The sequence below is a fragment of the Pseudopipra pipra genome, chromosome 17 (assembly GCF_036250125.1).
Source record: "Pseudopipra pipra isolate bDixPip1 chromosome 17, bDixPip1.hap1, whole genome shotgun sequence".
Lineage (NCBI taxonomy): Eukaryota > Metazoa > Chordata > Aves > Passeriformes > Pipridae > Pseudopipra > Pseudopipra pipra.
In genome coordinates, this window is record NC_087565.1 from 3,422,675 (window position 1) to 3,448,054 (window position 25,380).

At 61.3% G+C, this 25,380-nt stretch overlaps 3 protein-coding genes across 7 annotated transcripts; 1 reads left to right on the forward strand and 2 right to left on the reverse strand.

The window, feature by feature from the left end:
- Positions 1 to 579: 579 nt before the first annotated feature.
- On the reverse strand, positions 580 to 5,827 carry REM1 (RRAD and GEM like GTPase 1). The gene is made up of 4 exons (XM_064673848.1): positions 3,158 to 5,827; positions 2,917 to 2,999; positions 1,654 to 1,858; positions 580 to 1,460 (listed from the first exon to the last, which is right to left on the reverse strand). Exons 1-4 carry the CDS (start codon positions 3,465 to 3,467, stop codon positions 1,183 to 1,185), a joined length of 876 nt encoding a protein of 291 aa, XP_064529918.1. The 5' UTR covers positions 3,468 to 5,827; the 3' UTR covers positions 580 to 1,182.
- A 3,250-nt stretch (positions 5,828 to 9,077) lies between these two features.
- SOX12 (SRY-box transcription factor 12) lies at positions 9,078 to 13,421 on the forward strand. Its single transcript, XM_064673847.1, has one exon. The coding sequence runs from the start codon at positions 9,228 to 9,230 to the stop codon at positions 10,125 to 10,127; it is 900 nt and encodes a 299-aa protein (XP_064529917.1). The 5' UTR covers positions 9,078 to 9,227; the 3' UTR covers positions 10,128 to 13,421.
- A 1,502-nt stretch (positions 13,422 to 14,923) lies between these two features.
- On the reverse strand, positions 14,924 to 25,091 carry TBC1D20 (TBC1 domain family member 20). 5 transcript variants are annotated; one of them, XM_064673840.1, is made up of 8 exons: positions 24,939 to 25,091; positions 22,466 to 22,651; positions 21,294 to 21,374; positions 19,624 to 19,810; positions 18,739 to 18,840; positions 18,133 to 18,274; positions 17,332 to 17,516; positions 14,924 to 17,194 (listed from the first exon to the last, which is right to left on the reverse strand). In XM_064673840.1, the coding sequence occupies exons 1-8, from the start codon at positions 24,979 to 24,981 to the stop codon at positions 16,921 to 16,923; spliced, it is 1,200 nt and encodes a 399-aa protein (XP_064529910.1). In that variant the 5' UTR covers positions 24,982 to 25,091; the 3' UTR covers positions 14,924 to 16,920. The 5 variants fall into 5 exon arrangements, with proteins under 5 accessions (XP_064529910.1, XP_064529909.1, XP_064529906.1 ...); XM_064673839.1 differs by having other exon boundaries at positions 21,294 to 21,377; XM_064673836.1 differs by lacking the exon at positions 24,939 to 25,091 and adding an exon at positions 23,399 to 24,584 and having other exon boundaries at positions 21,294 to 21,377.
- Positions 25,092 to 25,380: the final 289 nt, after the last annotated feature.

Consider the following 25,380-nt stretch of genomic DNA (forward strand, 5'->3'; position numbering starts at 1 on the left):
TTCCCTGTGGCAGGGTAGCTGCTGGCCGGCAGTACAGCCTAAAAACAGGCAGAGCCCACACGGCTCCAGCATTGCCCCCCCCGGGTGCCCGGGGTCACTCACTGCTTGCTGCAGCCAAGCACGTCCCTTCCTGCCCATGCCATCCCACTCAGCTCCTGCTCCCTGCCCCTTCCCGGGGCACCAGGAGCCACTGAGTGCCCAAGTCCCTGCCCTGGCTGTGGCTCCCACAGTGCTTGAAAACTGCAGCTCAGCAGAGCTCAGCCCTTCCCAGATGCTTTTCCAGGCTTGAATGGAGACTAGGAGGTGCAGGGGGGCTGGGGGATTCTGCCATCACAGAGGATGATGCTGGACCACTGGGTGAGGAATGGGGACCTTCACCAAGGGTGGCCAAAGAAAGCCCCAGATAGAGGCTCTCTCCCTGCCCCAAGATATTCCAGCTGATGGAGATGGAGCTGGCCAAGGCCTGGCTAGAGCAGGAGGCAGATCCTCTGCCCTGGCCACAGGCAAGGAACAGGGCTTCAATCCAGCCGTGTGGCTCCAGGATGTGGCTCCCCAGGGCAGGGACCCAGCAGAGACCAGCACCTCCCTGATGCGGTTTATTCTGCAGATTGAGGGTTTCCCCATCGCACCAGTACAGAGACAGCACAAAACCCTCCATCTGAGAAACACTGGTGCCAGGGACACATGGAACAAAGCCCTGGCACAGCAGGGCCGGGGTGCCAGGCAATGCTACCAGTGCTCCCTGTCCCCTCTCCCTGGCCAGGCTCCAGGAAGTCCGAGGTGGACACTGCTATGGTGCTCTCGCCAGTCCCTATGCCCTGCAAAGGATGGGCACCACAAGCAGGACCTGCCCTGCTCCTGGCAACCTTCAGCCCTGCACTGGGGCATGGCCACCCCTCACCTCCGGCTCCCCAGGAGCAGCTGGGATCCAAAATCCCATCACCCCAAGTGCAGGTACCTGTCCCACCCTCTGCTCCATGGACTCAGTCCCACTTGTCCCCTCTCCTGGAGGGGATGCAGCCAGATCCAGAGCACCTCAGCAACCCTGAGCACTGATGAAAACAGCTCCATGTCCTCAGCATCGCTCCGGTCCTGTCTGGGCTCTCCATGGAGCCACTGGCCACGCTGTTGGAAGAGAGGAGAGTCCCAGCTAGCATGTTCGGAGGGACGGGATGGTTGCTCTCAGAGCACAGACAGGTCATGGCAGGACTTGGAGCGGACTTTGAGGGCCCCCTTGCTGCTATTCCTGGCCACCAGCCTGTCAAGGAAGTGCCGGGCTCTCCTGCTGAGGCTTTCCTTGTGCTTCTGGCCGGGTGCAGGGTGCGGGTGGGACTCCTTTCCCCCACGGCGCAGGCGGATCTGCCGCACCACCCCCTCGAAGAGCTCGTCCACGTTGTGCTGCAGAGCCGCCGATGTCTCGATGAACTTGCAGTCAAACACGGCAGCGCAGGCTCGGCCCTCTGCAAGGAAAGGGCAGGGAGAGGGCACGGCCCCGCTGGCACCCCGGGCGCTGGGGGACGGGCAGTGCCACAGGCATGACGGCAGCTGCACATCCAGGGACAAGGGCACAGATGTGGGGGAAGCAGCTGGGCATGGACATCCCCCTTCCCGCCAGGGGATCCTCACCAGCCAGACCCTTCATTGCCCGCTCACCTTCGACGGAGACCTCGCGGCATCGCACCAGGTCGGTCTTGTTCCCCACCAGGATGATGGGGATGTCCTCGGCCTGGCGTGCCCGGCGCAGCTGGATGCGCAGCTCCGAGGCGCTCTCGAAGCTGCCCCGGTCGGTGATGGAGTAGACAATGACGTAGGCGTTCCCCACCTGCAGGCACCGGCTGCGGCGCTGGCTCTCCTCACCCTGGCATCACATGGGGAATGAGATGTCACCACTCTGCGGGGGCTGCTGGAGGTCCCCGGCACTGATGGGACCTGCCAGCACACCCCACCAGCCCCTGCATTGTGGGGAGCAGACATGTGATCCTATTATAAAATGTGGATTGAAAGCTCTTGATTTTGGGGGTGTTTGAGAGTTTCCTTGTCCATCAGCGACGAACTGGGGCTGTGAGCTCATGTTGGTGTAGGGAGCTGAGGCTGTGTCTCCTGGGGCCATGCTGGGACACGCAACACCGGTGTTGTGGGAGCTGCACCCCGTATGAGCCAGGCACCAGGCGCTGCTTGGCAGGGTGGGAATAAATCAGAGTGGAAAGAATTGGCTGTTGTTGGGGTGTTAAGGTACTGGGGCATCTACAGGCAAACACAGCCTCAGCCCATGTGAGTGCTGCCCCCCTGTCCACAGCCTGAGCACTGGCTCCATCCCCGCTCCTGGAGACTGGTGGCACTCACAGGAACTCTGGGCCCTGGCGTGAAGGGAAGGAGGGAGAGAGGCAGTGACAGCAGCACTGGCATTTCTGCCAGGAGGTACCTCATGTTCTGGGCGGGGGGAATGCCCCGTGCCAGGCTCTCAGGGCCACCACTCTGCCCGTTGAAGCATGTGTCCTGGCTGGTGGCCCTGTCTCACGTGGATTTACCCAGTTGGCTCCTTCAGCCCCATTCCCAAACCAATTCCATGCATTTCAAAGCGGGCTGGCACCGCAGTCCTTCCTCACAACCCCCTCTTCCCCACCACATGCCTGCCCCTAATGTGAGGGGTCCCTGTGCCCACACTGTTGAGAACACAGCAGGCAGCCTCCCATGCCAAGGAAGGGTTGGGCACAGAGCTGAGCAGAGATGTGACCCCAGCCTGTCTTGCCCAGCGTGTGGCCCCTGCTCTGCAGTGGTGAGCCCCAGACACAGCCGGGGAGGTCCAGGTTCCCCTTTGCAGTGCTCAAAAGCCCCAAAACAGCGGCTGTGCCTGTACAATGTCCCCTGGGCACATCTCAGCTCGCCCACCCCCCGCAGCCCCCGGCCCCGCCGTACCCGCTGCTCCGGCTCCCAGATGTCCAGCACCAGCAGCGTGGTCTCCTCTCCATTCACGGTCAGCGTGCGTTCGTATGCAGCCTCTGCGGGACACCGGGAGAGCCCGGTCGGTGCCACACTGTCCGGACAGCCGGGCCCCGGGCTCCTCTCTGCCTCGCACGCGGGTTTCTCCCATCACAGGGCCACAGGATGTCCCGCGGGGGGAGACCCTCCAGCAAATCCCCCCCCACCAGACACCTACCTCCGTGCTGCTCCAGCAGCTCCCGCTCCTGAACGCCAGCGAAGAGATTGACCAGGCTGGTCTTGCCGACGCCGGGGTCACCCAGCAGCACGACCCGGTACCGGGGCTCCCGGGGGCCGGAGGAGCCCGAGGAGTCGGAGGACCAGCTGCCGCGGGGGACCCTGCCGCCCGGCTCGGAGGCGGTGTGGCCGAGCTGGGGGTGACAGGGCTCGCGCCGCGAGGTGGCCCCAGTGCCCCCCGGCCTCGGGAGCGGGGTGCTGGCCCTCCGCCGCAGCGGGCTCCTGTTCCCGGGCTGTGTGTTCAGCGTCATCACCGGCACCGAGGGCAGAGGGGATGGAGGGTGGGCGGGGGGGTGTGTCACCCCGAGGGGCACCGGCTCCCGGTAGCTTCCGATCGCGCCGCTCCCGCTCCCGGTCTCGCTCCTGGATCCGCTCCCGCTCTGAACTGGCGGCAACTCGGGCAAAACTTCCCCGGGACGGCCGCGCTTCGCCCGCCCCGATCTTTAAGCCCCGGGGGTGGAGCCCCTCACCGCGCCGGTCCCTCCTCCGCCGGACACATCCCCGCCCGCACCGGCCCCGGCCCGGCCCGGCTGCCCTGTCCCGGTCCCCGAGGTCCCCGCGGGGCTTGCGGTGCCGGGGAACGGTGACTTCCCCAGGGATGTATCCCCTCGGTCCCGGGGAGCAGCGGTCTCACCGGGATGCCGCGGGATGTGCTGCCGGGGGCGCGGGCTCTGCCATGCTCCGTTCCTGTGTGGGGCAGGGTCCTCCCGGTGCCCGGCCGTGCTCCCAGGGGCCTGCTCAGCCCAGGTCCGCCAAGTAAGGAGAGAGCCGAGCCCCTGCCCGGGGGATGTGCTTTGTCAGCCCGAAGCCCAGCCATGTAGTGCCATCGCCAAGACCTGGTGATGGAACTCGAGGCCGGGGTCTGTCCTGGAGCTGGGGAGAGAAAGAGTTGGTTTTATTCGAACCTGTGGGTTGATCCAGGCCTTTGCCAGCACTATGGCACTGGCAGCAGTGCCCAAAAATGCCCCAGCACCGGCCCTGTGCCGGCACTGCTCTGACCCCACACTGGGCACACCAGCAAGAACAAGCTGCTGCACTTTGGCTGTTTCAGTGTGAAGAGGAGGAGGAGAAGCAGGAGTGTGGTGCTGATACTTTGTGCTCAGAGGGGTTCTGTCCCCTGCATGACAGCATCAGGGGGCACAAGGTGGGTGGAGGGAAGCCTGACTTGTGTTAGCTGTGCCACCCTCTCAGTGCCCCCAAGGTCCTGGACTGGCTTTCAGTGGGGAGGGCCCAGATGCTCTTTCTGGGACCCAGGACCATGCAAGCAGCTGGGAAAGCAGAGAAACACTTTAAAATCGAGTGAGGGTCGTGCCCAGCTCCTGTTCGGCGTGAACCAGAGTCCAGCCTGATCCCCAGCCATGCCAGCAGTATTTTCTCACCCCTCATGGTCTGCCCCAGCCACTGACAACTCTGCCAAAAACCAAAATTGTTTGCAGCCCAAACCCTGCTCTACCACCCTCAGACCACCCCCTGCACAGCAGGCTCAGTGCTCAAGGGCCTTCCTGGAGCATCAGAGCCAGACACAACTCCTGGGGCTCTGAGAGGGAGAAGGAATGAATTCAGCCACTCTCATTGTCAATCCTGAAAGACAAACAAAAGTGGAGAAAGCCCTGTTGGAGCAGCCAGGTACATCTGCTTTCTTGCAGCGAGGACAAGCACAGTGAGCTGGGCTTGCTCAGAGGTCTTGCTCATCCATCTTGTCTCAGCCCAGGACAAACTGTGTATCCAGAGAGTCCCAGCACAGAGCTCAGAGCTGCTGGTGAAATCCGCCTGGGGCCCCTGGGATCAGGAGGAATTTTTAAGGAGGGGAAGCTGAAATGCAGACAGGAATGGGTACGTGGGGGGTTACAGCCCCTCTGGGCTCCCCACACTTCCAGTGGCGTGCAGGGGCACAGGGAGGGCCAGCACAAGCCCTGTGTTCCTCTGCTCCCTCACGCTCCCAGGCCAAGCAACTCATGACTCATTTTGCTCTTTCTGGAAGCAAATCTGGTGTCTGGAAGCAAAGGGTTAATAAGCAAAACGAAGGGCTGGTGATGTCGTGTGAAAAGTTGCAGGGAGGTCAGTGGGAAAGGACTGAGGATGGTGGAGAGGGCTCTGGCACGGGCTCCCGCCTGTCAGGGCGGGTAAGCACCAAATGCCTGACTTGTGATGTTACAGAAACTTTCCACTTGGGCCTTCCTGCTATTTTTAACTCTTCTCCCAGCCACCCTCAATAACCCCAGCCCCGCCAGCTGCGGAGGCTAACTAATTCCCCTTTTTTATCATTTTTTTAAACATTTAAAAAAAATGAGTTCCACTAATCCATCACGCAGCCGCTTGCCTCCTCCCTCCTGACACATTCCAGGCTTCCCTCCTTCTTCAACTTGTGCCTCCATAGCTACAGCCGTAGCTGTCTTCCAGCTACAACCCAGACCCCGGTGCAGAAGATCCAGCCCCTCTTGTCACTGCAGCTCTGCTGGGTGAGTGTCTGCCCAACAAGGTGATATTTTCATGGAAAATAAGCCTGGTGCGCACCCGGGGTGTGGAGGACCTGGGGGCCGGCCTGCACCTGCAGAGACAGGACACACAGGGAAGGAATGATCCCATGAGCAGACCCCCCGAGCACAGCCTGCTGTGTGTCACGGGGCTCTCTCCCTCCCGGCAGGCTGACGGGAAGAGCAAATCCCCACGGAGCAAATGGGATTCGTTCTCAGAAATGGAATTGTTTGACATTTATAAGATCAACACAGTGTCTTCAACTGAGTGGGATGGAAAGCAAAGGTAATGCGACTGTGTAGACTCATTTCACAGTGATGTGAGCAACTCGCTTCCCAGATTATTTTCCATTGTTTTTTCCTTTCCTGGAGCTCTGCCCTCGCTGTGTCCAGCTGGTTCTGCCTGCAGGTCTGCAACACTGCCTTTACTCTTGCACAGGGACAAACTCAGTCACTGCTCATTCCACAGAGCTGGGAAACATCCCCCTGCACCATCCCTGACCTTCCCCTCAGGCGCTGCGGCTCGCACTGACAGCACGGAGGAATCTGTCACTGTGCCTGGTGCCACCCCTCAGAGAGCGGCTCTGGGGAGCAGAGTGTTGCTCCAGGAGCCAGATGGAGCCAGGGAACAGTATGGAAGGGTAGATTTCAGATGTTGCAAGGGTGATGATGCTGCCGGTCTATGGGGAGACGCCCTTTTGTCCCTTTGGGAGCCCCTTTGCCCTCAGGGACACCCCTACACCCCACTGCCCCTCATCATCCTCTGCCTCCTGGGGACCCCCATGGCCTCCGGAGACCCCCCTTCGCCACGGGATGCCCCGTATCCCGGGCCGGTCTCCATGGCGACAGCGGGCGGGCCCGGGGACCGGGCGGGGCTCGCGCTCACGGGACCGGGCAGGAGGGGCGCCCCCTGCCGGCTCCGCCTCGGCGCTGCACCGGGACGGGACCACCGGGACGGGATCACCGGGACGAGATCACCGGGACGGGACCACCGGGACGGGATCACCGGGACGGGGTCGAGATGCCCGGGCTGGGACGGAGCTGTGGCAGACCGAGCAGCCCGGCGGGGCGGGCAGGGACTCGGCTGCTTGCGGGGCTGCCGGCGACGGGAGGGAGCAGAGGACCGGCCATCCCGGGGAGCCCGGGGCGAGGAGGCCCCGGTGCGCGGCGCCAGGGGGGATGGACAGCCCCGCAGAGCTGCTCGGCACTACAGGCTCTCTGTGCTAACGCGAACCGTGCCCGCAGGGCGGGAGCGAAGACCGGAGGGTGTCTGTGAGCCCGGTGCCAGAGCCATGCGGGACCGTGTGCCCGGTGCCGGGCGTGACCTCCGGCTACACCGGGCGGGAGCGGCTCCCCGTGGAAAGCCGCGGTGGAGGGTCCTGTGGTGTTCCCCGGGCGGGGGGGCTCCGGGACGGCGTGGGCAGGGCCCGGGGGTGCGGGACAGGCCAGCGGGAGGACAGGCCCCGGGGCAGCCCCCGGTGTCCAGTCTGGCTGCAACGCCGGGGCAGCCTGCAGGGTCGGGAGAGGACACAATTCCGGGTCAGACCGCAGGATCTGGACAGCCCATGGTGCCCGGTCAGGCCACAGAACTGGGAAAGCCCGAAGTGCTGGTCAGCCCGCGGTGTCTGGGCAGGTCGTGATGTACAGTCGTGTCTCGGTGCCCGGTCAGCTGCGATGCCCGGGCAGGTTGCAGTGTCTGGTCGGGTCACAGTGCCCGGTTAGGTATCGGCGCCCGGTAAGGTCCCGGTTCCAGGCCGGTCCCGGTTCCCGGCCGGGCGCGGCCCCGCGCGCTCCCCTGTCACCACAGCAACTGGCGGTGGCGGCGCAGCCAATGGGCGCGGCCCCCGGCGGCCCCGCGCGCGGCGACGGCAGCCAATGGGCGCGGCCCCCTGCGGGCAGCCCGCGGTCTCCGGGGCAACAGCGCCGCCGCCACCGCCCCATTGGTGCCGCCCAGCGGAGGGGGCGTGGCCTGACCGGGAGGGGGCGTGGCCCGACCGGGCGGGGCGGGTCCCACTCGCGGCACCGGGACCGCGTGGCCGCCCCGTGGGCAGCGCGTTCCCCGCACGGGGCTCCCGGCCCCGCTCCCGAGCCCCCGGGAGACGCCGCTGAGGCGGGTGGGGGACACACATCCACGAAGGCGCCGGTGTTTCCACACCGCGTGGAGCCGAGCCCCAGTGGGCGGCCCGGGGACGTCCCAGAGCAGGCTCTGCCGGGAGGAGTGGGGACAGTGGGTGCCCCGGGAGCCCGGCAGGGCGGGGTCCAAGAACAGCATCCCGGGGGGATACTCGGTGTCGCGGGCGGTCAAAGCCGTGCCCAGGCTCCCGGCGGGCCGCGAGGAGGGTGGGGGCGGGCTCCCGGGGGTGCGGGCGTTGGGATCACCGGGGACACCGGGGCGCCCAGACCGGGGGGAGCAGCGGGTTCTGGCAGGAGCTGAAGCATCTCCGGGTGGGTAGCAGAAAGCACGAGTAACCGGTGCGCTGAAGGTACCAGATTTCACGGGGGGTGCTGTGCTGCTCACCGTGGGGGCAACGGGGGGCTGCACGGTTGCCGTGGGGGCGGTATCGGGGGGATCGGGTTGCCGGGGGTACCGAGAGGTACCGGGGCGTGCCTGGTGTACCGGGGGGAGCCAGGGGGGCTGCGGGGGGTACCGGTGGGTTCCGGGGGGTACCGGCGGTGCCGCCCTGCCATTCTCTCCAGCAACCCCTTTCGGCGGGCGCCCATTGGCTGAGCGGGATGTGCCCCCCCGGCCCGGCGGCCAATGGGCGGCGGGGGGCGGGGCCCCCCATTGACAGCCCCGGCGCGCCGGTGTTTACCGGGGGCGGCGGGGGCGGGGCGGCGGCGGCTATAAAAGCAGCACCGGGGGGCGTGCGGCTCCCAGGCTGCCCGCACCGCCCCCCGCGCACCCCCGACCCGCGCCCGGACCCACCGCAGCCGCCCCGCGCCGTTCCCGACTGAAGCATCCGCCCACTTAGCCGGGGAAGCATCCCCGGGGCGGCGGGGAGCGGAGCAACCCCAGAGCGGGGCGGAGCCCTTGAGGCGTGCAGCGTTCCCCGGGCGGTGTGGAGCATCCCCGAGCCGGTACAGAGAATCCCGGAGAATCCTCGAGCCGGCGCCGAACATCCCCGGGTGGGTGCGGAGCATCCCCGAGCCAGTACAGAGCATCCCGGAGCGCCCTCGGACCGGTACCGAGCATCCTCGAGGTGGTACAGAGCATCGCAGAGCATCCCGGGTCGGTGCGGAGCATCCCGGGACAGGACCGCTGCGGAGCAATCTCCGAGCCAGAAACCACCGGGCCATCCCGGGGACCCTCCGTAGCACCACTGCAGCCGCCGCCCCGGCGGAACCGCCCCCGCCGTGCGCCCCCGGGCCCCGTCGCGGCCGCCTGCGCCCCGCCCCGCCGCCGCCGCCCGCTCCGCACAATGGGGGCGGCGCGGCGCGGCGCGTAGCGGCGGGCGGAGAGGCGGCGGCGGGCAGGGGGGCGGCAGCGGGCGGGGAGGAGGAGGCGGCGGAGGCGGCGACGGGGTGCCCGGCCCCAGGATGGTGCAGCGCGGCCCGCGGGGCCGGGGCGCGGAGGCTCGGCGGGAGCCCTGCGCCCCGCTGCCCGCCCGCGACACCGAGCCCGCCTGGTGCAAGACGCCGAGCGGGCACATCAAACGGCCCATGAACGCCTTCATGGTGTGGTCCCAGCACGAGCGCCGCAAGATCATGGACCAGTGGCCCGACATGCACAACGCCGAGATCTCCAAGCGCCTGGGCCGGCGCTGGCAGCTCCTCCACGACTCCGAGAAGATCCCCTTTGTCAGGGAGGCCGAGCGCCTGCGCCTCAAGCACATGGCCGACTACCCCGACTACAAGTACCGGCCTCGGAAAAAAGGCAAGGTGGGCACCGGCGCAGCCCGCCCGCGGCTCCCGGTGAAGATCAAGCCCTCCGTGCTGGGCCGTGTCTCCGCCAGCCGCAGGCAGCCCGCCAAGCTGCCCACCGGCCCCGACACCCCGCAGGAGCCCGCGCCAGAGGTGCCCACTGAGGACTGCCCCGCGGAGCCCGGCCCGGCTGCCTGGCACCCGGCACCCGACGGGGAGCACAGCCCCCAGGAGCCCCCGGCCCCCCTGAGCCCTGCCGCACCCTGCCCGGAGCCAGGGACCTCCCCAGAGAGCGGGTCCCCCTCTCCCATGTCAGCTGGGTCCCCTCCCTCCTCCTTCAGCTCCTCGGATGAGGAGCTGGAGGAAGAGCTGCTGGGGGTCATGCCCGGGCGGGCGCCCGCCAGTGCCACCTGTGGTGCTCTGGACTGGTCTGTCTTCGACAAGGACCACGACCTCTTCCCGCGGGGAGGCTCCTCGCACTTCGAGTTCCCGGACTATTGCACGCCCGAGGTGACGGAGATGATAGCGGGGGACTGGCTCATGTCCAGCATCTCGGACTTGGTCTTTACCTACTGAGTCCCGCACTCTGCAGGTAATGCTTGTTTTTATTTTCACCCACAATCAGGTCAGATAAAAAAAAAAAAAAACAACCCAGGAAAAAAAAAAAAGAACAAAAAAACAAACAAACCGAAACCAGCTGTTTACATGCAGGAATCAGGTATTTTGCCTTGAAGCTGCTGGAAGGCAGAGACCTTGCTCCCCCCACCCCCCGGCACACACCCACTCCTCATCCGTCCGTCTGTCCGGCCCTCGCCTTGCGCCAGTGGGACGTGTGGCCGCCCACCATGGTTATTTGCCTGTGAAATGTGTCTCATGGGGCTTTCATTGTCACACCCGGCCACTTCCCCCCATGACCCCAGTGCTGCCGGCCATGGCTGCTCCCGGCCGCTCCCATCTCTGCCAGCACCCTGTGTCCTTCCACTCTCCAGGCAGCCGGAGCATCCACGCCACCCTGGCTCTTGGTGCCCATCCAACTTTCCCCATCCCTCGGGGAATGGCCGATTCCATTTGCTTTTTGACTGCATTTAACGCATGACTTCAATTTTTCTCCTCTTCCTCGTTGCAGCCCTTGGGGAGGGATGCCAAGCCATGCAAAGCTCTCCCTTCCCAATGCTCTGTTTCATGGGGGATCCCTGGCTTTTGGGGGTTCGGTGTCCCACGGCACCGTCTCCTTCCCCATGGCGTGCGCTCCCCGCCGCTTGCTTTGGGAAGAGTGAAGTTGCACGCACGTGACGCGCACGTGGGCGCGGGAGGCTGTGTTGTTCCTCTCGCCAGGCAGTTGTGCAGGGGAGGCTGTGCCATGGGGGGAGCCCGTGCCCGGGGCCAACCCAAAACCTGGTGGGGATGAGCCCTTCCCAAAGGAGCCAGCCCTCATTTTTAGCCTTGGAGCTGGTGCACGTGTAGGACCTGCTCTGGGCTGGCTCACCTTGGCTGGTGGAGAAGGGTCCCACCATGCCCGGCTGTGGTGGGTGGTGCTGCTGGGATGGCAAGGAGCAGCAGGGAAGGGCAGGGTGGCAGGAAAGGGCAGCTGTAGGGAAATCTGCCTTAAGCAACCACCCAAACGGGGCCAAGAGCAGCAGCAGCCGATATCAGTGGGCGTGTGGGGTGTGGGCGATGCTCTGGCACAGGGCTCCTCCACACAGCACCACGCTGAGCCCCGCTGCTGGCTGAGCTCAGAGCAAGGACATGCCGGCAGGGAAGGCGCTGCTGCAGCAGCTCCTCCAGCTGGGATTTTCTTTGCTTTTCCTAATGGCTCCTTCCTGCGACAGCCGCCTCCTCCCACTGCCAGGAGCACGTGGCTGCAGTGCTGGCTCGGCGGCTGCCGCAGGCTGTGGTTGGGGGGGCAGGGGCTGTGCTCGGGTACAGTGGTGCTGGGTGGGGACGTGGCTGTGGTAGGGGCTGGCAGCGTCCTGAGGAGCTGTACTGGGTTCAGCAGCAACCGCTGCTTGAAGCAGCCCCTGCAATCCCCCACGGCCCCGATTCCCCAGGAGCTCTGGGTGTGTAGGAGCCCCTCAGACTCCTCCTGGGCAGTGGGGTGCTGAGGGCAGCAGAACACGCGCTCTCTGGGGGCTCTGCCTCCCTGATTTGGGGCTGCTGGTTCTCCCGGTCACAGGTCACCCCGTGCCTGGCTGTTGCTGTCAGGCCGGATTGAGCTGTGACCAGGTGAAGGACATCCCCCTCCCAGGCCCTGGCATCCCCTCAGGCTGCCTTGGAGTCAGGGACCTGCCTGGCCCCACTGCTTGAGGTGCTGGTGGCCCCAGCTCAGCCATTGGGATAGGCACTGCAGCGCAGGGAGAGGCGTGTCCCTGGCCCTAGCTCAGGCGTGTCCCTGAGCTGGGATGCTCAGTGTCCCCCAGCCCAGTCCTGGGTGGCCTGGGGGTCCCCTCTAGGCCCCCCCGATGGTCAGCCAGCCATCAGCAGTGTAGATGTGTCGGTGTGTAGCGGTAGCTGTGCGTGTGTGTTGGCAGTAGCCACGGTGTTTCGGTACCCCCGTGCGGTGCCAGCCTGCAGAGCCAGGCGGGCGTCACGCATCAGACACGTGTTCCCTGGATAGAGCGCATCCCCTTCCCTGCCTCCCCCCCGGCCGTTCCCCACTGGACTCAGACTCACCCCACAGAAGTGGAAAAGCCAAATAAGCGCCGGGACAGCCGTGGTTCCGGCAGCCTGCTCCCACCTCACTGCCACTTGGGGGGTTCTGCCTTCCACCCCCCGGGCAACCCCATGCCAGGAGCACCCGAAGCCCCCTCCCATGTGTGAGCTGGGTTTGGGGTTCCCGTGGTGTCCAGTAGCCCCAGGACTCTCTGACGCACACAGATCTCACCCAGCACCTCGGTGCCTTCTTGGGGTGCACAGCCACCCCACGTCACGACCAGGGGTTCTCAGGGAGGGCACTGAGGCTGACGGCCACCTGCCCTCCATCCCCAACCATGGGGAAGCCAAAGCCCCCAGGTACCAGCAAGGCCTGAGGCCACAGTGAGGGTCTCGCATCACATGTGTGCTTTGCTGACCCTGCAGCTCAGGGCTCAGCTCCCATTCTCAGCGGGGACACAGCTCCCAGTGGTCCCCTGCGTGCTGTGCATCACCCTTGAGCTGGGGTGATCCCTCCACAGACTGTCAGGCAAAACGTTTCCTCAGGAGCAGGTTCTGGGTCAGTGCCAGAACTGGAGCCAGCGCCGGGGCCTCCCCTTCCCGGCTGCAAGCACAACACCATCTGCTTTGTCCCGTCCCCCCTGTCCCCTTCCTCGAGTCTCGCCGGGTGTGTTTGTCAGGGAGAACCGTCGTGGACAGTGGTGGATTTTCTGTGCCGTGTGGTTGTAGTGCTTAGAGACCCCCCCCAGCGTGCGGCCCCCTCCCGCTGCGCCCCCGCCTCCCCGCTGCCCGGTGCTGGCTGGCATGCGTGTGCGAGCGTGTGTGCGTGCGCGTGCGACATCCCGTCATCACTCCAGACAAAGCGAATAATAATAATAATAATAATAAATAGTAATAATGATAGTAATAATAAAAATAAACCAAACCTCTCTCAGGAAGCAGCCGCCCCGGCGGCGGCCGAGCGGGCCGGGGGTCCCCGGAGCTGGCGGGGCCCCAGCGCAGCCTGCGGACGGGCGCCAGCGCTCGGGGTCACCTTTGTAGTGTCGTGTTAGTGAAGGGTCCCTGTGTCTGTTGTCTTGGAGAAATAGGATTTTAGCTGAGGGGCAGTCGTGACCCCATCCCGAGGGTGTGACGTGGCCGACTCTTGCTCTGCGGAACAGAACCTCGGCTAACGGTTATCCTGACTGTTGTGATTATGGAATAAAGTGTGTTGGTCTGCTCCCCATGGCTCTGTCTCCTTCTGTGCCAACTCACCCCCTCACAGGGGAATTTGGGGTTCCCAGGGGTATGGGAGGTCCCCAGGGAGATGTGGGATTCCCAGTGGCCAGCATCTGGCTCCCAGCATGTCACCCTGAGCCTGGGTTCCCATGGGCTCCCACACGGGGTGGGGGTTTTTACCCTCATCAGTCAGAGTGGGATGGGTGTCCCTGGGAGCAGTGTGAGCATGTGCATATATGTGCACGTATGTGCATGTGCACACACAGCCCCACCCACGTGTGTGTGGCAACCCCGACAGCGCCCCCGACTCCGTTCAGCCGGGGGGAAGGGGCTGGGTGGGGACACCGGGGGCACAGGGGAGGGAGGGGACCAGGGTCGCTAATCTGGTCCCGCAGCAGGGCCCGGGGGGATGGGGGGGGGGGGCAAGGGGTCACATGCCGCTTTCGTCACGCCCCCCCCACCCTCAGCTGTTGCCACGGCAACAAGAGGAACCCGGAGCATCCCCGGGTACCGCCAGCCCCTCCCACGGCCCCGACGCTGCTGGGGATCAGGCTGTCCCCGGGGGATGGAGAGGTGCAGGGGGGTGCCCATGTCCCAGTGACCCCACAAGTCTGCAGGCTGCACCCATCTGCCCGGGGTGGCACCCACTCAGGCAGTGATGCTCCAGCATGGGGTGACTTTGCTTGGATCCCTGGCTGTGGGATCCAACTCCTGCCCAGGGACACCACTGGGAGCAGAAGGTCCTGTGAGGCTGCTCCAGCCACGGTCATAGCTCCTGTTGCCATTGCCCTCCTGACCTTACCCAAGTCTGGGACTGTGCAGGGCCAGGTGTCTGGTGCCTGGTGTCCAGCATGGCCTGCACAGGCACATGCACACACTGCCACTTGCCTGGCTCTCACTCATGTGGCAGCGGCCTCTTGGCTACCCCAAAGGTGCCACATACTTCATCACTGCTCCTCCTTCCCCCCCACTACCCAACGGATGTCCCTCCCAAAGGGTTCCCAACACTACTGAGGAACTTGCTCCCGGAGAAGGCACAGGGAACTAAAAATAACCAGCACATCCAGCAGCCTCGAGCCATCCGGCCAAGCCCGCTCCCAGCCTGGCAAAAGCGGCTGCATCACCCCGGCTCAGCAGAGCCTATCCTGGGAAGCAGGCACCGTGCCCGGGATCTCCTCCCACAGCCAGGCACCCGGCCCAGGGTGCAGGAGGGGCCGGGAGGTCAAGCTATTTACAGCCCCATGCTGCTGATGGGGGGGGACACCCCGGAGAGCTGGTGACACACACAAGGCCTGGCGCTGGCCCAGAGGTGGGCGGATGGAAGGAGAACAGTGACCGGGGCACGCACGTGCCCTTTGGCTCTGCTCCTGCTCCTCTTCCCATGGGGCTGCTGGGTGTGAGGACATGCAGAGCTGGCCTGGACACCACGGAGAAGGTGCCAGTTCTGGGCCACAGGGTGCCACGACAGCAGATCTGGCAGCCCTGGCCAAGGGGAGGGCAGGAAGTGTGTTTAGTAACTGTTTATTTTACAGTTTCAGGGTTTGTAGAAATCCGCATTTACAGGGGGTGTGTAAGTCTTTGTACAGAGTTAAGTGAAGCACCCACAGCGACTGTCTCCTCCCAGGCCCTTCCTCCCCCAGGGACAACACAAGAACTAAAGTGCATCATGGCCAGGGAGTGGAGAGGCTGCAGGGGCTACCCTCGGGGGGGTCCAGCCATCCCCTCCTTCGGGGCAGTGTACAGAGGGGTCTTGGGCCTTCCAGCAGCACACCCAGGTCACCACACTCTCCTGCACCACCAGTTTCTAAAGTGCTAAGTGACCCAGCCCTCTGTCCTGCTCTGGTGTTCCAGGGGGTGCTGAGGGCCAAGAATGGGCTCTGCCTTCAGCCACACCACAAGGAGCCCCATAACCAGCCCTGGCTCTCTCCATGGGCACTGGCACCAGTGAGGAGAGGAAGGAACAGGCCTTGCTGCCCTGCCTGGACAAGGGCAGATTTCACCTACAGAGAACTGCAAGTTCTGCAAGAGAACTCCTGCTCAGAGCCTCATGGGAACACAGGTCAGGAATGACGACTGCACACCTGCCCTCTGGCCAGAAAGGCACAGCCCCTCCATGAGCGAGGGCTCACGGGGCAAACCAGAACATACCCAGGGCAGTTATGGGCCAACAGGCAGTGGGGTGGGACAGGGGGGTGCTGAGCTTTGCAGGGCATGAGTTTCCTTCTCCATCCTTAAATCCTTAACTCTTCAACCAACACCTCCTTTTCAGGTGTGCAGCCCCTGGGCACGGCACAGATGGCTTAGGGCACAACAGAGCAATGATGGGGAAGCGGGAGGGAGCTGTGAGGGACAGGTAAGGGCACTTGAGGGAGGTTTAGCAGCTCGGGGGAGAGGTAGAGGCATATAGTGTCTATTGGCTTTGTCTCAGTGGGACACCAAGTTCTCTAGGAGGATTTGCTGCTTAGCTTGGAGGGGAGGGAGTGCTGGGACTGCCAACAGGGCTGTGATGCTGAAGCCTGATCAACTTGTGGGGGAGGTTTATGACACATTTCCTACTGCAATGACTTCCATCCTGTGCAAAGTGTTTCACAAGGTGAAAAAAGCCTTTCTCCATGTTAGTGCCCACTTCCAGAGCTGGTAAAGAAGTCTGCAATATGTGTCCACAATACCACTAAGACTTGTGGTGATGTGACCTAGCACATGACAACACACAGCCTTGGCAGGGCAAGCACACTTGTGCCTCACCTCACTGATCCCAGATAAGATCATGGTACTGCCAGCACAGGAGCAGCACTGCCCAAGAGCTGAGCTAAGGTCTGCTCCTGTCCCCTGCCCTCCTCTCCCATAAACAGATCAGGCTGCAAAGATGAGGAAGCAAAAAGAGCCAGGGAGTGTTACACACTGGAGAGAAGCTCATGGCATGGCGCTGATGGGGGTGTGTGAAAGGTTTGGCTCTACTCAGAGGGTGCCTACAGGACAGAGAAGGGCTGGAGCACCAGCAAAGCTGAAGGCAGATCGCAGAGCACGCTGGAGCAATGAGGAGCCAAAGGGCTGCCCTGTTCCTCACCAGTGCAACAGCCCTTCAGCCCCACACACGCACACAGCCAGGCCAAACCCTGCTGGGACACTCTCTTGCAGGCTCTCACTCGCACCAATTTTCCCCAATGGAGAACGCAGGATCATTTCGGCACAGCCCACACACAGCTCTCCCTTTGTACAGTCACCTGAGCACAGCCTGAACAGCCAGACTTGTCCGTACCTCCGGTTCTTCCCGGGTCGGCGGCAGTGCCTGTCTGCTCACCCCTGCACGGGGAGAGGGGAACAAGGTGAGCACGGTTTGGGGAACCGTCCTGCCAGGCTGGTTCCCTCAGTCTCTGTCACAAAGGCCAAAAGCGTCACTGGACGCAGTAAGAATAAAAAATAATCTTCAGGCAGGTCATTTCCGGGCATGTCCTCCATCAAACATCAGCCCTCCCCACCAGGGAAGGCCATTCCTCTGGATTCAGGGGAAAATCTGCAGTTCAAACTTGGGTGCCCACTCCAGTGCACTCTTCACCACGGCCAGGGCAGCTGCTCCCAGTGCCACCGTCAGCCCCATCACTGCCAGCTTGACAAAGCGGTTGGTCCGGGGCTTTGTCAAGATGGATTTTGTCCGCTCCTCCCCTCGGAGCCGCTCCTCCCCCCGGAGCCGCTCCCTGAAGCGCTGCCTCAACACAGTGTCTGGTCTCTGCTGCACTGATGCCAACTCAAAGTCCTTAAAAGTGGAAGCCGCAGTTCTGCAAGAGGAGGAACAGGTTAAACAGTGTCCCCAGCTCGCCTCAGGGACCAGCCTCCAGCCAGGGAGGAAGATCTCCATGAGGAAGCAAGACCTGGCAAGGGGACGTAGGGAACACAGGGGCTGGCTGGCACTCACCGTTCCGCCTGCTGCTGAGCTGCCTCCTTGGCGAGTTCAGATGGTGGGAACTGGACAAAAAGGTCTCCAGCTTTGCTGATCAGAGACTCGTAAGGAAGGTCCTGTGGGATCTGGGACAGGAGGTGGTGGACAGAGGCCATGTCACACTCGCACTCCAGAACTTCCTGCTGCCTGTGCAGCACGATCTGCAGAGAGGAGTGAGGAGAGATGAGGAAATGGGGACAACTCCTTGGCACACGCTGGCACTTGTTTCAGAGCCAGAAGAGAAAAACATTTCACTTCCAGCTGAAAGACCTTCTTCAAGAGGACACACTGCAGTGAAGCATTAACTGGCTGGGAAGAGAAATGCCAAACCCTTCCTTAGACTCTGAGGCCATGGAAAGCCTCTTTCAGGACAGTTAGGTCTGTCTGCTGAGAAGAGCCTGTTATTGGCGGGCCAGAGCCACAGGCAGAACCTCAGCAGGGCTTGACTCCACAATTTACCCTCAGAGGTTTGGATCCCCCATAGGAGGATGGAAAGATGGATGCACAATGCAGGCCTGTCTCCAGCCAGGCAGCATGTGCCCAGAAGCAGGGCCAGCACATGAAAGCAAAGAAAAAAGCTATGCCACGCTGCCTCCATGGCACTGAATTGTCCCAGTCTGCACATCTGGACACCTCCAGGCTGCTCCAAGTTCCCCAGGATCCCACTTGCCCTCTGCCATCACCAGCACTGGGTTTGCCAGCCCCCCTGTGCAGCCCCGAACTCCCACCACCTCAGAACGGTGCAGTTAATCCCTGACCCTTTCCAACAATACCTACCACAGCAGCAAAATAAATGGGCATCAGCGGGTGGCAAGCCAGGAAGAAGTCATATAATCGCACGACGTGCCGGAAGTCAGACAAAACGTGGCCAAACCAGGTGATCAGCCAGCTGAGAGCAAAGATGGTTCCCACCTCCGCACTGTGGAGAGAGAGGGCCGTTAGGTCAGCCTGGAAACAAAGGGCTCCAGACTGACTCTTCCCACTCACCTTCCTGCTTCTGCTTTGATCTGCCCAGACAACACTTGTGAGTCCCTAATGCAAAACCTGGGAATCATCCACAAAACTAGCAACAAACTACACCAAGGTCTCACCAGCCACACAAGTGGGCATGTGAAGTGGTTGTGGCACTTTGGACAACACTCTCCCCAAATTCCCCAGCCTTTCCAATATGGACTGCAGACCACTGGGATGAAGATGGCACCACATAAAAACCCTCCATACAGGCAGCACAGGTTTGGGTCTGCTCTGAAATGAAGTGCCACACAGCTCTGGAGTGTCACTATTGGCTGTGGAACAGTTGTTGACTCCCTGAGGAAGCCACTGTGGTGGTAACCCAAAACTGGTAGCGGAGAGCCAGGAGGCTCTGAGGGAAGGTCTGTGTACCTCTGCATGAAGTCGTGCACCTCAGGGTTCACCTGGTCTATGATGGGCATCAGGTAATTTAAAATGTGCTTGGTATTATCCATCGTTGGGTCCATAAAATCCCTGAGGAAAGATTTAAAAGAAGCTTCGTCAAGCAACCACGTCAGTGAGCTCTCCCTCCAGGGAGGCAGCAGAAGGAAAATAAATGTAAGTGCAATAAACAGCCTTGATGGCAAGGTGGCCCCCAGCCCCAAGGAATTCTGTCTCTTTGGGACAGCCTCCTTCCTGCTTGTCTGGGACTCACAGGGCTGACCTGCACAGAGAACACAGATCCAGACCATCACACTGCTGTCAGCTGACAATTCTTATTTTGCTTCAGCGCACACATGAACTGTAAAGCCCTTCCAGCACCCAAAAACTGACTCCCTGCCTGGGAGAGGAGGGAAAATCCCTCCAAACCACACCTCTCAGATGGAAGCTTGCTTTCATTTCAGTGCACAAATAGCAGGGACACTGCCCAGGTACAGACCACACTGCCCAGGGCTGTGCAAGGACAAGTGGGAGGCACGGTGCTGAGCCAGCCCCCAGGACCTGAAGAGGCCCTGACAGCCAGGGAGCCATGAATAATTCATGTCAGTTGGCTTTTCCAGCTCCAAGAGATGCTACAAATTAACTGACAGCCTTCAATTAACTGACAGCCTTCCCCAGGGCACAGCTCCCTGCAAAGCCAGGTGCTGTCCTGTGGTCAGGCTGCTCTCACAGCACCCCTCCGGGTACAGGCATGACAGGCAACTGCTTTAACCCAAGGCTCTGCCTTCCCAGCTCCCCTTCCAGGCCAGCTCCACCTGCACAGGTGTCCCCACAGCCTGGGGACACGCAGGTGGCTCCTCTCCTCCCACTGAGTACCTGAGATGATGCGTTGAGAGCTTTTCCACCAGCGCCGTGGCCAGCCTGTCCCCCACCACCAGGAGGAAGGTGACCACGATGTCATGGTAGCCCTGGTAGTAGTGCAGCTGGGGGTTGCGCTTGAGGACGTGGAGGATGATATCGATGAGCTCCTCCTGCAATCCTTCCCTCTGGTCATCTGGCATCCCTGTGGGGACAGTGCCAGGCAGAGGTGGGACAGCTGTGCCACCTACCAGTGCCTGCCGTAGGAGCGAGGGTGGCTGCAGTGTGCAAGGAGAGCACCTGTGAATTTGCCAACCCACCGGATCCCAAGGGATGTGTTGCACAGGAGGGGGCAGTAAAACTGGCAGAAAAAAGTATCCCAAGCCCTAATCCTGCCTCCCAAAACTCTGCTGGCCTGGGGAAGTCAACCAGTGGTTAAGGTGTTTAATCTTCATTGCTGCAGAGGCCCTACCTGTGAGGAAGCCACCGTGGAGGATGGGAGCAGATTTTACTGATGTTTGTACAGTGCTGCTGTGAAGAGCAAATTGAGCTGTGCATCCAGCATTGCTGAGGACATTTGAATCATTTTTAATTTCCCAGGAGCTCTAAAAAAAAATTCAGCAGGACCCATTTTCACAGAAACTGTGCCAACTGCATCAGACCGCGAGGCCTCCACCGGCACAACTTTCTACCAATCCCCTGCCAACAACATCTGTTTAGGGACAGGATGTTGCAGGGAAAACATTGTTCCTGTCCTGCACAGCTGCAGCCAGTTTCTGGCAGTCCTTGTCAACAGATAAAATGCCCAAAGGCCAAGCAGAGAGTCCCAGTGGAGATCCTGCAATGACAAAGTTCTCCTTTTCCTCTGCTTCACTGATGCGGCTAAAAATAGTCAGGAGGCTGCCATTCAAGGGCAAAAAAATCCGTAGGAGCAGAGCCTTCAGGAATCAGGCCTGCACACAACATCCACGCTTGCAAGAGAACCACAGTGAATCAACTGTTTACACAAAATAAGAGTGGCAGGAGGGGGAAGCAGATTCTGGCCAGAAATAACGACTGCTCTGCACAGAGAGCTGCTGGATTCAATGTTTTATAAATAACACAAAAAGGCAACAGCCTCCCATTAGAATTAAACAACTGCAAAACCGTTTTGTTCTGAATGTTCTGAATGTTCTATTAAATTTGGTGCAAGAACCTGATTTTCAGGCTGTTTTACAGCAGGAATTGTTCTAAGCACTGACAAACCTGCCTTCCATGCCCCTGAGCTAGACCATGGCTAAAATAAACTGAAGCAAGGACATGTTTCTCCATCTGTCCTAATTTCAGCTGGTGAGTGGGGCAGGATCCGTGCAGGATCCACACAGGATCTGAACCCTCTGTGCTGCAACTGTCTGCTGGTAGCAGCCTGTTGGCAGAGGGGCTCAGCAGGGCAGGGGAAGTGGAATGTTGGAAAAGCCACATCAAAAACCATCTGTGCAGAGGCAGCTGAAGGAAACCGATGGCTGCAGAAGGGCTCCACTGCAAGAAGCAGCTGCTGTGAGCTCACAAGGAAACGGCTTTCTAGAAGTCAGGCTTTTGGAGCAATGGAGTGTCACCTTCTGCAGCCTCCCAGTGAAGTCTGAGCCAGGAGGAGCCCCCTGGCATTGATCTTGCCCCCAGAGAGTGGGAAGAGCAGAATCCGCCCTCACCTGGCGGGAAGCGGCGCAGGGATCGCCGCACGTCCAGTAACACTTGCTGGTAATCCTTGTTGTCCTCTCGCAGCTCCTTCCCTGCTGAGAAAAACAGGAATAGGATTAACACTGAGCAGTGCAAAGGAACTGGGAAGAGAGAGGGGTGAGGGAGCCAGGAGGATGAGGCTGCACCCCCCCCAACACCCTTTCCTCATGTCAACACCAGCCCTGTCCCCACACTCGCGCTGCCACACACTCTGACACCAACAGCAAACAAGACAATTATTTCTTTAAACAACACATGTTAAAATGCTTAAACTGACAGCACTCCCAGCATTCCCGGGAACATCCCTGCTCCACAGTTTTGCTGTGCAATTCAAAGCGTACTCAGCAGTAGGAAGGGAAATGAACTGTGGAGACCACAATTAATAATTTATTAAACAGAAACAATTCAGAAGAAAACCCCACCCAGGGGCAGCTAAGACAGTTATAACGGAAAAGTTCAGTGAGCCAGCAAATTCTGTCTATGTGATCATGTGAAGTTAAACGTTGTCTTCCAGCAGCTCTGGTCACCTCACATCACCCCTAATGTTACCCAGCTCTTGACTGAGGTGAAGGCACGCTTCCAGATGGCCACAGATTCAGAAACAACAACAAAATATGTCCTGGGGGCAGCAACTGTAAAAGCTACAGGAGCTCCTGCATTGCTAAGGTTTAAAAACCATGTGGTTATTTCACCAGGAAGGTCATTTTCCCTGCATCTGCTCCGGTCAAACACTGACATGCTTCATGCAACAAACTGCTTCCTGGGAGAGACACCTCAGGAGGATTTTGGCCAAGCCAGGGCTCAGCACAGCCACCTCTCCATGGGAGCAACACAAAGTAGGTCTGATTTTTCTGTTCTAGGTGAACTCACACATGCCAGCTAATGCTGGCCACGCTGACCGCATCCACAGTTGATTTCCGTTGCTGTCACTAAAGGTAACAAATGTTGCTTTTAGGAAGTCTTTTCCAAGCCTGCTGTTTACATACGACACTGTGTTCACGCTGCAGTGAGTGCCCTTTTCACATGAGCTTGCTGGGAAACACACCAGCACACGCAGGGAAAAGGCAGGTCAGAAAGCAAGTCCTTCCTCTGGTGACAAAGGTCACCGGGCCGTTCTTCCCAAGCACCCGAGTGTGTTCCGCACCTGGAAGAGGGGGCAGGTCATCTGTGTTGACACTGAGCAGCTTTGGCCACACTTTGCACCGGATCTCATCCGTGAGGAGCCCGCCCTCGCTGATCGCCATCCGCCTCAGCGCCGCCACGTCGATGGGGTCACTATTCAGAGCCTGGTAAATCTCTGCCACCTTTCTTTTCTTCTTAGCATCGAAGTCTGCAGGGAGATCACAGAGATGGGAACTGACAGGCAGCGCCTGCACACGGCGCCAGCGAGTAACAGCCACTCACAACAATGTCACACACACAAGGGAGATGACACAGGGCAGTTGTCACTGTCACATGCCCTGCTGGGCCAGGACTGACCCTGGCGGTGACTCTCCAGCTGAGTGTTCCCATCTCTGCAGGCTCAGCATCGGGGGCACCTCATAGCCAGCCTGGAACTGCTTCCTTATGAACCCCTGTGGGAGGCCAACGCTGCTCCTCCTGACATGGGAGCCACCAGCACTGCCCAAATGGCCTCGGCTCCCTCTTCCCCAGCGGATCACAGCTCCATGCGGGACAGGGACAGCCCTGCAAAGCCATCCTGCAACTGTTTGCCCTCTGACGTGGCTGCCAGCTCAGGTGTCAAGTGTTTCCTAAGAGCAGGACTTAGGGAAGTGTTCTAAAAAGATTAGGACAGCGCTCCCAAAACTGTGTTCCTACTGACTCCTGGGTGCAGCCATCCTAGGGAGAAGCCTGAGCATTTCCACAGACACAAGAAAGGACATTGCTATACCAGAGTTAACCAGTCACAAGCATGTTGACTTCTCTTCCAACAAACACAAACTTGCCAGCTACCAGTACACACAGCTTAGCCAGCAGAAAACAATTCCCACTGTTTTGAGGAGCATGGGAACTCGGGGCAGGGAGGGGGAAAGAGGTGACACACAAAGCACACGATGCTGGGGATAGACACACTTACAGGACACGAGAGCGCTGCCCAGGGAGCGGAGAAGGGACACTATTTCACACCACATGGTGGAATTTGTCACTGCTGCCTCATGTGAGGAAGGAGAGAGGCAGCCGAGAGCCACCCGATATCCCCCACCGATATCCCACACCGGAGGAGTTCCCAGCAAGGAGGCTCTGCTGAGCAGCTGCGAGGCTGGAGCACAGGATGAGGCCACAAACACTGCCTCTCCCCAAAGGCTTTTCCCACAGATGCAACGACTCTTCGGCTCCAAACAGGATTCGCTCGATAAAGGGACGTGTCCAAATAGGGTTTGGGGTGGGAAGAATTAAAAGGATTCCGATGGAGAAACAGCTGTTTCCCAAGGCCGCGCCCTCCCGGCAGCGATCAGGGAGCGCGTTTCTGCCCACGTGGCACCTCAGCGCTGCCCTGGCCCTCTCCCTGCGAGATCCTGGCTGGAAGTGCCGCTCTCGGCGGGGTCCGGAGGGAGCCGGCGGGTCGCCAGGCTGCTCACGCACACGGGCGATAAGTAGGTCGAGCAATGGATGCTGTTCCCTCTCAAAGACCCTTTTTAAACACTTCTTGGATCAAAACAAGCTGTAACAGCCTGGGACAGAGCTCCACCTCCCTCCGAATTCCAAGTTCCTGGTAACATTGAATCTCCTATCGCTTACCCAGCCACCACAGTTTCCTTTTATTTCCTTTCCCGCCCCTTGAGCAAGCAGAGTTATTTGCACAACAGAAGCCAGCTCAGCTCGTCCGGTTCCCTATTCCCAGCCAGTTCCCCACCCCCAGTTGTTCCCGATCCCCTGCCACGCACTGGGCTATCATATCCCTGTCATATCTCGACGTCTCGGGAAGGAGAAGACAAAGCCTATGGGAGACAAAACTCCTGTTCACACACAAAGAACTTGAGGAGTAGTGGGGAGGAAGGAGAACGTCTTGCGGGCTCCTCCTCTCAGGCTTACTGACAAATACCCCAACGTTTACACTTTTCAAAGGTAGAGCTGCAAGTATTAAAAAAAAAAATGTATTTCAAAAACATGTTTTGTGCAGGCAGAAGACCTTAACTGGCAGGTTCATACTTGGAGCTGAGGGTGCGGGGTTTTTATTGTCCCGAAACTCGGACTGGCCAGTCCCAATCCCGGGTGGGTCTGCCGGTGCTCCTGCAGCCAAAGGCAGCGCGAGGAGCAGCGCTGCGGGCACTGGGCACCGACACAAGGCCGGGCCAGCCCCGGCGCTGCCGCAGAGCCCCCGCTCACTGCCGGGAGCGCCCGGGGACCCGGCTCGTCTCAGGCAGCGCCAGCCGCACCCGGCCGCTCCCGCCTGCCCGAGCCCGCGGCGGCCACAGAGCCGCGGAGCGGGCCGGGCCCTTCGCTCGGGCCCCGGGCCCGCCCGGATCCCCCGGGACACCCCCGGTTCTCCCGCCGGGGCGAGAGCGGCACCGGCCCCGCCCCGCCGCCAGGGGGCGCCGCCGCTCCCACAGGGGGCGCTCCAGCCCCCGCCCCCTCAGCGGAGCCACCGCCCCCCGCCCGCCGGGCCCAGCGCGTACCGTGGCCGCCGACGCCGTTGCGCGGCGGGCTCTGCCGGGCCATGTTCCCGGGCGCTGCGGCGCATTCCGGGCCGGACGCCGGGCCGGGCCGGGGCTCCGCGCTGCCCGCGCCGTCCGGTCCCGTCCTGCCCCCGCCCGCTCCCCCCGCCCCCCGCCCGCTCCCCCCGCCCCCCGCCCGCTCCCCCCGCCCCCCGCCCGCCGGCGCGCGGGCGGGACGTCACGGCGCGGCATTGCGCAGGCGCGGCGCCTCCAGGCGGGTCGCGCGGGCGGAGGGGTGGCCGCGCATGCGCGGAAGGGAGGGCGCAGCCTGCACGTGCCCGCACTCGGCGCGTCCGGGGATTGTTCGAAACAGAAAAGAATAAGAAACAAAACGAAGAAACAAAGAAAAAAAAACCACCCCGAAATGCCCGCGGCACGGATTAATTCCCAGCGCTGTCCGGGG